Below are 10,943 nucleotides of genomic sequence, written 5' to 3' on the forward strand. Positions count from 1 at the left end.
CCAAGGGCCCGGGGGCGGCTGCGGGGCGGCCGCGCTCCGCCTCGCCCCCCATGTGCACGGGGCAGACGGAGATCAAGGAGACTTTCAAGTACATCAACACCGTCGTGTCCTGTCTGGTCTTCGTCCTGGGCATCATCGGCAACTCCACGCTGCTGCGGATCATCTACAAGAACAAGTGCATGAGGAACGGCCCCAACATTCTCATCGCTAGCTTGGCCTTGGGCGACCTGCTCCACATCATCATCGACATCCCCATCAATGTCTACAAGGTGAGGAGGGGCCGGGGATGGATTCGGGAGGATGCCCGTCCCCGCCGCGGGGAGACGCGTCCCTTCCTGGCTGGGACACACCCGTGGACTTCGCCTCACGACAAAACCCGGAGGGTGGTATTCTGGTCAGATTTGGTCACAGATGACACCCTCTCTGTGCCTCAGTCCCATCCTTCTCAGCGTTCGAGGCTGGGAATGGGCCAGAATAGAGGTGGCCAAGCTCTGAAAATCACCTGGAAACAGGTGCTGTCGCAGGGATAAAGGAATGCGATAGATAAATGTTCAGTGGGCTGTTCGAGGAATGGAGGGGAGACACAGAAGACCCTCTCCTGTGGGTACCACTTGGTCCCTTGACTTTACATGGGTCTGTACAGTCCCTTTCCACGCAGGGGCTTTTCTAGGAGGAACCAAAATCGTTCAGCTAGGCGGTTTTGTGCATCTCTTGGTAGGGAGGCACGATGCTTTCCTGAGCTGCGAACCTTTTCACCCCTTGCCAGTGTTGCAGCATGGGCAGCTGAGAGGGAATGAGCCACACCTGCTCCTCTTGCACCTTCAGTAGTCTGTGCTTTGACTTGATAAGACTTGCCTTGGAGGGGAGACAACCCCTGTCTTCTCTACCCAGCTTGTGCAATCCATTTGTCCTAAGGAATTAGTTGGGCAGTTGAATCCAGCCTCTAGTTGTAATCTAGCACTCTTTGAAGGTATACTGGAAATAATAGAGCTCCTTCTGCTCTTCAAGTTTACGGTCTGGATCCCTGAGCACCCATCAGTGGCTTCATAAAGTCACTTCTTCTATCACCTTCTCTTCACTTTTTATGCATGATTGTAAACTAGGGGTTGTTACTTGTACTTTTAGAAAGCCACATTCAAGAGACAGATTTTGAATCCATAATAGTTATCCCAGAAGCTGCTGAGAGGAGAGAATCTCCTCTCTTTATCATTTTAAAGTATTTAAGTATTACAGAGTAGGGAATGTCATCATTGTATTAAATTCATTATCCACTTAATTGGGATTACATGATAGTTCTCAAATTTGAAGTTTCAGTGGTTTTTATACTATTTACACTCTCTTAATTCTTGTGAGAGGAGTGTGCTCTTTTGAATGAAGGTGGAATTTAGAAAACAAAACAACTACTTTAAAAATGTGTTTTTGTAAAAAAATATACTGCACAAAAAGATTATTTTCATCTGTTCTCAGAAAAATCAAAAAGATTAAATCAATAACAGCTGTTCAGTATGAGACTTTGCAATGTCACTGATAATTTCAAATTAATGTTAATATGCAGTAATATACCTCAATTCTTATATTGATTGAATGTCACCAAGTGTATCATCATGAGTAGGTTGGAGCAGGAGGATTAAAGGGTCAGACTGCTAGCCAATAAATATTACACCAGCTGCAAGTCTGGGATCTTTATTGTGCTATTGATAATGCTAGGAGCTGTGCAATAGCTCTTAGGTGCTAAATCTCCCTCACTGCTACTCATCTTACTGAAGAGCCCATAATCACTTTAGATTAACCCTTATAGTAATGAGTGAAATATTTGCTATTTTAAAACAGAATTTTTGAATAAATGCAAGTTTTAAAAAACAAGGGAAAAAACACCTATTAGATAATATGTTTATTTAATCAAACTTTTGAGGGCAGTTTGAGTTGATAACTGTTTATCAACTCTACATCCCATTTCATTCCAGAGCAACAGGGAGAATACATACAGTAATGCAATAAAAAACTGTCTTTGATCACTCAGCAATAAAGCAGAGAAGCAAAGGCTCCCTCAGTAAATCAAGTGTATTTAGCAATTGTAACTTGCAGTTTGAAACAATTTAAGACTGCGTGAAACTGATCCAGATTCAGAATTTGCTGCCCCATTATCAGTAAGGCAGCTGCATGAAACAGTGTGAGAGAATTTCTCATGTTAATAAAATGGAGCAATTCTTTCCTCAACACTTGCTCTAGAAAGTGTGAAAGTGGCTGTGAATGCTTTCCAGACAGACTTGTAGGAGAAGATTCAAAAGCTGCACTAGAAGAAGATTTTTATTAGGTATTAAAAGGGATAACTGCAAAAGATGTCCCCTGTGACTATTTCAGTGAACGCATAAGTAGCTGAAAAAGTGCACAAATGACATCTCCTAAACTAAGGGTATCTAAAGAAAAACAGGTGTTATCTGGTCAGGGAGGCAAATGCACTCCAATGCATAGGATGCCAATTAGTCCATTGCATTCCTAAATTTGAATATAATGCAATATGTTCAGTGGAAAATGGAAAATATCAGAATCTGTCACACAGTCAGGAAACTGGCTATGAAATGAGGGCTTGAAGGGTGTTCAGTTCCAGCACGTAGAACCTGGCAGATCTTTTTGGCATTCTGGGTCCTGGTAAATTGTCTGGCTTTGCCTGGATCTCCAAGCTGCAGAATGGGAAGCCGAGGAAAGTCTGAGACCGTCATTCTGCAGTATGTAATGTTTTGGCAGTGTAGGAACTTTGCAAAATTGCTACTAATTGGATGTGCAGGTGATCCTATGCGGCTCCACTAAACAGAGTAAGTCCTTGTTAATTTGAGGCCACAAACAGCAATTAAGGAGCAGAGGGATGGAGTAGGTGGTCAGTGAGATTTTTATGTTCTTCTCTGCACTTAAACTTTGGAAGACACAACAGTGGCAGCTTATGCACCTGACAATACAGGTCTGCAGTTCTGGACAGTTTATGCTGACTTTCCCAAGCAGATAAAGTATTTAAGTCCCATGTCTAAGACACCAAAACATCAGGACTCAAAATTCCAAACTTACACTAGCTTTGCCTCTCATAGGCTTGAAAAACCATAATCAAATCACATACTAACATGCTTTCTCTTGTGATGCACAAACATCTCTCTCTCTTATTTTGTAATATTTACTCCTATATATTAAATCAAACTTATTGTCATATTCCAGTGGACTTTTAAGAAGGGGAGCAATCTAGGCTCTGCACATTATTGTGGGGTGTTCTGAACTCTTGAACTCTTGACAACCAAAAAATGTCTGAGGAAGAATATCTACCTGGCAATACTGTCATAGGTTCCTTTTTCTCAGAGCTCAATGGAAGAGTGGAGAAAAAAATGTCAAGGGAAGGAAAAAAATCTGGTCTTCATCCAAGCCACTAATCAAGGGCCAGAGTCAGCTTTGTAGGCACTGATTTCTTTTCGTTAACTTTATTTAGGGATTACATAAAAATTATGGTTAACATAATATGACATTATCAAGCACTGGAAATAAAAGAAAGACCAGATTAGGGACTCTATATACCATGCAGACACAAATTGGCTCCTTTTTAAATCCAGCTATTCTCTGAAAAAGGCTCTGAAAAAGATTTCCTTGGAAATTTATTTGTGATGAACTTACTAACTCTTGTAATGCAAGCACCTGTAGGCCACGCGTTATGATAAAGCCAACCTTTTTTTCTAACTTTCTAATCAAGGTGCTTCTCCTTAGAAAGGATTCTCACTCTTCCATATTAGAACTCTTGGTTGCTGGTTCTTCTGATGTCAAAGTTAGTGTCCATTTTATTGGAAGAAATGCATTATTTCCTTTCTTTCAAGGTCTGAACCACTTACTTGAGGTCTTGCAAAACTCATCTCAGAATTTCTTACACAAAGTTTATTGATTTCTAACCATATTAAGCTAGAAGTCTGTTTTGCTTAAAAACTCTTTATGGTGAACAAGTGCAGGTTATAGGCATTTGAGAAAGATCCGAATTGTCCAGTGAAGGAACCTGACTGGACTCTGCAGGCAGTGATGGGGAGGGGTCACTTTGTTCTGGATTTAGATGGGAGCAGTTCATTCTGAAGTCAAGTATATGGAGTAGTAGAAATGTTTGAATTCTGTTAAAAGTACACATACATAGTTTTCATGGTGGATCTCCAAACTGAAGTATGATGCTAGTATAGATTTGCAAATTGAAAGTAATTTTTTTCATTATGTATACATTTGTTGTGTGTACATTCACATGCATAAAAGATGCACGTGGCAAATTTCAACGCAAAGTTTGACCTCTTTTGGCTTCTGCTTCTACCCTGTATTATGCATCCCAATCTGACAGCAGCGTGGCTTTCTAAGTGGTTACTTTTAATGCAGTCTTTCCACTGGAGTTGTGAAATTGCTGAAATTTTTTACTTCAACAGCATATTACTAGGTTTCTGTCATTTTCAAGATAACTCCATAAAATTACCTTAAGTTTTTTATTAAGTTTCTAGGAGGAGTTATAATAAAGATACAAGAAAATAAAATAATTGCATGGCTCATATTAAGATTTTACACAGTTTATTGGATAGGTCAGTAAAGCATTCCAAGCTATGCTTGAAAGCAGGAAATATAGTTTCTTGTCTGTAGGGGAGATCCTCACCCTCACATAATTATCACTAAATAGTAATAAGTTTAATGTTGTCTGACTTATCCCTGACCATAACCTTAATTTCCTGGGCAGATTTTCTGTTTTGAAAAACATTTGTTCCTGTAAAATATCTGTATAACCTCCCTGTGTAAACAAAAAAAAAAAAATCAGGTGAAAATCTACCAGTTATTTCAGAGATACATTGGAAAACTGTTGCATGTGAATTAGATGTAGAGCTGCATGTCTGGTTTCTCTTGTGCCTGGTGTTTATAATGATGAAAATCAAGTCCAGTGTCCTGCGAAGGAGGCTTGCTGTGGACGCGCAGCTTGGCGGAAGTGCCAATTCCTGCTCTGTGTCCCATGGGCATTCACTGCTCGGGGCTGGGACACTGGCGGGAATATTCACACGCTTTGCTGCTTCTTCCTGCCCCACAGCAGCCCATGAGCAATGGTGGGTTGGAGCCAGGTATCAGCCTTCTGCCTGGGGAGCACAGCAGCTGAGCCCCAGAGCAGCACATCGAGCTCTCAGCCTGGCTTGTTCCAGCAGCAGATTGAGAACATCTCTCAGCTCTTGCACAACTAAGAGAAAGCAGAGTGGGAATTGTGATTTGCAGGTGTGTCTGTGAATCACAGCATCTCTTGGGGCTTTTTTCATAGCTCTGCAGCTTGCACATCAGTTTAGGCTCAGATCTGTCTGGTCTGAGAAAGTGTTGGCTAGGCATGCATCAGATGTATTGGTTCTTTTAAGTATGATTTCACTTCATTCATTGCAATGTTTTCCTTTTCCTTTTGATCTATTTCATCTTAAACACATTTCTGCTGCTCAGCAATTAAAACTTTGCCTGTGTAAAATAAGTGACTGTAAAACTTTGGAAAGGTCACTCGGAATACAGCCAGTGGTAGAGTACTCTTGGCATCTTACTTACGAAAGCACAACATTATTTTTCTCTTTGCTGCCACTTGGCAGTATCTCCTCTCGTGGCTCCAAGTTATTTGTCATTTGTAAAATGACAATCTTTTTACAGCTACCCTATTGTGATGCAAAAGAGAATAATTTTACTCGTACAAAATTGCAATAGGCTACATCTGTATTTACTAAGAGTTATCATTGTCCATAAAGGTGATGTTCCCAAATACTTTACACTGGATCTTCACTGTACTTCGAGGCCATATTTGAAGGGGCCATAGCAATACAGAGAACAAACAGAAGCATCAAGGAAATATAATTCAGCAATCAAAACTTTTTTTTTCTTTTACTTTCTTAATGTTTTCAAGCTTTTGATGTAAAGCTTGTATCATTAACCACTTGCAATACCATGATAGAGAAACTTGTGACTCATGCATTAAAATGCTCAAATTTCACAATACATCAGCTGCAAGACATAAAGCACATGTTTTCGCAATCCAGTGCAGACAGCTGCATGTCCATTCTGCCCTGATATAAGCTGGCTGAATGAAAGTAATGTTTTTATGTTATGATAAACCACCAAAGCTAATGCACCCTTTCTCTCAGTAGACTGCATTCAGTGGTGTGCCACGCCTCTATAATCCCAAACTGGAGCTGGCTCAGATCCAGTCAGTTTGGAGCACAGGTGTGACTGTCTGCACCTGAGTGATAAGTATTAGTTCAGCAAAATCTACAACATGTGGCTGAACTGCTGTGATTTTAGGGAAGAGAGACACAGAGTGTCTACACACCAGCTAGATGTAAATAAAAGTTTTTAAAAGGTCCTGCCAATAGAGATTTGACCAAATTTCTGCATTTCAGTAACAAAGAAAAGAATATTTTACTTCCAAGTGCTTTTTAAATGAGTTCTCTCTAGTATACACTCATGTACAATGTACAGTAGGTGCCATAAATAAGTATACAATGTACTTGCTACCTAATCCTTGATTTCTGTGGCAAATAGATATGAAAGGCTGGAATTTCACTGCCTGATATGAGTCAGTCCAGGTGTCATTCAATTCTGTAGGGTGTAAATTTAGAATACATGTAATTATTCACATTACAGTTTTAATAGTAGGTTGTTACTGTCACCCCCTTACAGAAATTCAGAAGTTGTTTCAGGGAGAGGCTTTACTGAAAATACTTTAATTACAGACTTTACTATTTTCCCACATCACATAAGCAAAAGATACTGTGTGGTTATTACAGCCTCATCCCTACTTCCTCTGCTTTATTACTTTCCATAAAATTATTGAGAAACATTAATCCTTAGAATTTATTTCTCTGCTTCATTTCTGCAGAGACATTGTATTTATTGTCTTACTTAAGTAGATCATTGAAGAAATAGAAAGCTGGGCCATGTTGCATTTTGTCTACTGCTGTTCTTTAAAAGATTCCCTTACAGCACAGAGCTAAAGCAGGTATTTGGAGGTGTTCTGGTATTTGAAAATACTGGTAGGCACTTCATAGAGGTTCCCAAAAGCCTGCAGCCATAAAATGTTCTTAACTTCCTTTGTGTTCAAATAAAATTATATTTAAATTATATCAGGACTCCTCAAAAAACTCTCATGGACCTTGTAAGTGTTTACCCTTAGATGGACATGTATGTTTGCATAAGGACTTTGCTGAACCAATGTGAGCAGGCAACTCTGTGGCTGCCTTCAATTGTAGAATCATGGAATAGTTAATGTTGGCAAAGATTTCTTAAGATCATCAAGTCTAGCTGTCAGCCTTGCCACCACTGTGTTCATCCCTAAACCATTGGTCATGTCCCCAAGAGCCACACGTACATCTTTTTTTGAACTCTTCCCTGGTGCAACTTGAGGCCATTTCCTCTGGTCCTGTCGTTTCTTACTTGGAGAAGAGGCCAACCCCCAACTTTATTACAGTCTCCTTTCAGGCAGTGGTAGAGAACAACAAGGTCTCTTCTTCTCCAGACTAAATCTCAGCTCCCTCAGCTGCTCCTCATGCAATTTATTCTCCAGACACTTCAATAGCTTTGTTGCCCTTCTCTCAACAGCCTCCAGCTCAACCTCAATGTCTTTCTTGTAGTGAGTGGCCCAGAACTGGACATAGCACATGAGGTGTGGCCTCACTAGTGTCAAATACCAGGATAACCACTGCCCTGGTCCTTCTGATACAGGCCAGGATGCCATTGGCCATCTTGGCCACCTGAGCACACTGATGGCTCATGTTCAGCCAGGTGTTACTAGCACTCCCAGATCCTTTTCTGACAGACCTTTCCAGCCACTTCCTCACCACTCTTCCAGCCTGTAGCACTGCATGGGGCTATTGTGACCCAAGTCTTGTTGAACCTCATACACTCGGCCTTGGCCCATCAATCCAGACTGTCCAGAACTCTCTTTAGAGACTTCGTAGCCTTTGTGGTTCCCAGAAACATCTGCGCAGTATGATGAGCTATTCTTCCATTCTTACAACCCTCTTATATGAGTTGTTTGAAGAGACCCTTGTTTGAAGCCAAGGGAAAGATTTTCCAGCCTCCTTTGGGTAGTCCTCATTTTTCCTTCTCCTTTTCCATTTTGTAGCCCTGTATCTGCAACAGATTCCAAAGACCTCATTTGAAGAAAGCTATGAAAAACAGAGATGGGCTTAGATAATCTAACTAATTACAGAAACTCCAAAAGTTTACTCTTCTATATAACAATTGCGTCTATTTCTTGGCACAATCCTTGTTGTGGAGAATGTTGTTTTAATGAAAACTGGAAGATTTGGCTGCTGCTCTGGTGTATTTGACCATCAAAGAAGCTCACAGCAGAGTCCAAAGGCTAAATGTTGCTGAACTGAGGCTACAGATGTTTGTCTGTTCATAGAATCAGCTGTGAGTAAGGTGCTTTCTGTGTCCAGTAAATCTTTTCCCCTAAATCAGATAAAATGTGCAGCTGGGGATGTGATAAGATTTCCATTAAAGTCTATGATTCAAAGTGTAAGTGAACCATCCTAAAGTGCATTGTGCTGTTTTCTCTATTTCTTAGTACTTAGGGGTATGCTGAATGTGCAGATAGTCCTTTTGGTATTATTATACAGAATGTTGGTGAACTGGTCAATAAAGACCATTAGTGAGGGATTCATCTGACATTTTTACCTGCTGCAAAACATTTAGATCAAACTATCTGTCTATGCTCCTTGAGTGTCCTTTCATTTGTCATCAGATGGTCAGCTAAAAACTGGGGGAGGTACATTTCTCTTCAGTGTTGCCTGACTTTTCAGCTGATGGAGCCTAGACACTAAGCTTCAAATAAACCCCACCCCAGATATGCACCTATGGCTTTGTCCCTGTTCTGACCAGCCTCAAGTAATTTTCTGTATTTTTCTGATCAAGAAATGTGTTATTTGGAACATGTAAAAAAAGCAGTGAATGCTCAAGGCAGATAAAGACAAATCAAAGATGAGGAAGATCCTCATTTGCTCTGTAATTTTTTCCCATAAACACTGGGGTGATGAATTTAGAAGCAAAAGGAGTGGAGTTTGCAGGGCTTAAAGAGGCAGGACTAGGACTTACGTGATACTCTTGTCCCACCAGGGTGTGACTACACTGCTACTGTCTAGTTTTTAGGACACACCCCTCAGGGGCTCCCTCGTGAAAAGGTTCTTCTTGACCAAGTTTTGCATAGAATCCTAAAATGGTTTAACTTGAACGTTAGAGATTGTCTAGTTCCAACCTCCATGGCATGGCATGGGCAGGGAGACGTTTCAGTGGACCAGGTTGCTCAATGCCCTGTCCAACCTGGCCTGGAACACTTCCAGAGGTCGGGCATTCACAATATCTCAGTTTAAAGCCAGTCCCCCTTTGTTCTCTGTAAAAAGTCCCACTCCAGCCCTCTTTCGGGCCCTCTTTAGGTACTGAAAAGGTGTCCCCATTACTTTCTCTTCTCCGTTCTGAACAAACCCCATTCAGCAGGTCTTCATAGGACAAGACCTGGTGGAAAAGGAAAACAGTCAAGACAGAACTTCATGTTTAAGCACTGGGAATGACTTTTTAAAAAAAAAATAATTGTTGTTTTCTTTTCACAGCTGCTTGCAGAGGACTGGCCCTTTGGTGTCGAAATGTGCAAATTAGTGCCCTTCATTCAGAAGGCATCAGTGGGAATCACAGTGCTGAGTTTGTGTGCCCTCAGTATAGACAGGTGAGACCCATTTGGCATTGAAGTCTCTATTTTGTTTCCTATACAAGCATTGGCTCAAATTCACCTTTCCACTCAGCTGATGCAATGCAAATAAAATTAATTTAAGCCTGTTAAACTGGGTGAGTTTTCTTATATTTTGGATTTGTGTGTGTTGTTGCTTCAGGTACCGAGCAGTCGCTTCTTGGAGTCGCATTAAAGGAATTGGAGTGCCCAAGTGGACTGCTGTGGAGATTGTCCTCATCTGGGTCATATCAGTGATCCTGGCTGTTCCAGAAGCTATTGCATTTGACATGATTACCATGGAGTACAGAGGAAGGTATCTTAGAATCTGCTTGCTTCACCCCACGCAGAAAACATCCTTTATGATGGTAAGTCACTAACATTGATAAAATCTCTGGGAGAGTTCCTTGGATCTGTGCAGTGTTGTGTGGATTGTAATGTGCACAGGTGTATGTGACATGAATATAATGTCCAAATGAAATACTGACATTTCTGAAGCATACTGGTTCAAAGAAGAGCATTCAGAAATATTTGATTTTTTGTGGGCATTGAACGTACTGCTGTCTTGTCCTGTTTTCTCACCTGTAATGTACACCTTACAGAAATGCTTTTCAGGACAGGCTGACCAATTAGTTACAGCAAACTTAGCAAAAATGCTCAGCATTTAATTCCTAACCATGTTTTTGCTTTGCTTTTTTCTTTACAGTTTTACAAGCAAGCTAAAGACTGGTGGCTGTTCAGCTTTTACTTCTGTTTGCCACTGGCTATCACAGCATTTTTCTATACTCTCATGACTTGTGAGATGTTACGAAAGAAAAGTGGGATGCAAATTGCTTTAAATGACCACTTAAAACAGGTAAAAATTTATCCCTGGCCACTCTGTAACTGTAGATGGGCTAACTAATAACTTTATTGATTTTCCTGCCATATCATTCTGTTCTTGTATCACTTCAGGATTAGAAGCAAAGTGAACTTTGCTAGCAGTGGTGCTGCTGAACTCATACACATATGTATATATCAGAACCCTCAGGAACCTAAGATTTTAACTGAAAATCAAAAAATTGTTTCATTCTTGTTTGGTTTTAATGTTTCAGTTTTTATATGTTTTATTTCTTCTTTGCGGTAATGAGAGTTGGCTATTTTGTGATGCAAACTTAAAATCTTGCTCTAGTCTAGAAGGTGGTACTATAAAACTTAATTATTTTGAAGAAAA

The 10,943-nt window shown here is 40.5% G+C and overlaps 1 protein-coding gene across 1 annotated transcript in view; it reads left to right on the top strand.

Moving 5' to 3' along the window:
• The first annotated feature begins 6 nt into the window (after positions 1 to 6).
• EDNRB (endothelin receptor type B) overlaps positions 7 to 10,943 on the top strand; it is a 14,379-nt gene continuing 3,442 nt past the window's right edge. The window contains exons 1-4 of the mRNA XM_031057096.1: positions 7 to 269; positions 9,618 to 9,730; positions 9,894 to 10,098; positions 10,437 to 10,586. Coding sequence (XP_030912956.1) covers positions 51 to 269; positions 9,618 to 9,730; positions 9,894 to 10,098; positions 10,437 to 10,586 — 687 coding nt within the window. The 5' untranslated portion in view covers positions 7 to 50. The remainder of the gene's footprint in view (positions 270 to 9,617; positions 9,731 to 9,893; positions 10,099 to 10,436; positions 10,587 to 10,943) is intronic.

The sequence above is a fragment of the Geospiza fortis genome, unplaced genomic scaffold (assembly GCF_000277835.1).
Source record: "Geospiza fortis unplaced genomic scaffold, GeoFor_1.0 scaffold45, whole genome shotgun sequence".
In the NCBI taxonomy this organism is placed as follows: domain Eukaryota; kingdom Metazoa; phylum Chordata; class Aves; order Passeriformes; family Thraupidae; genus Geospiza; species Geospiza fortis.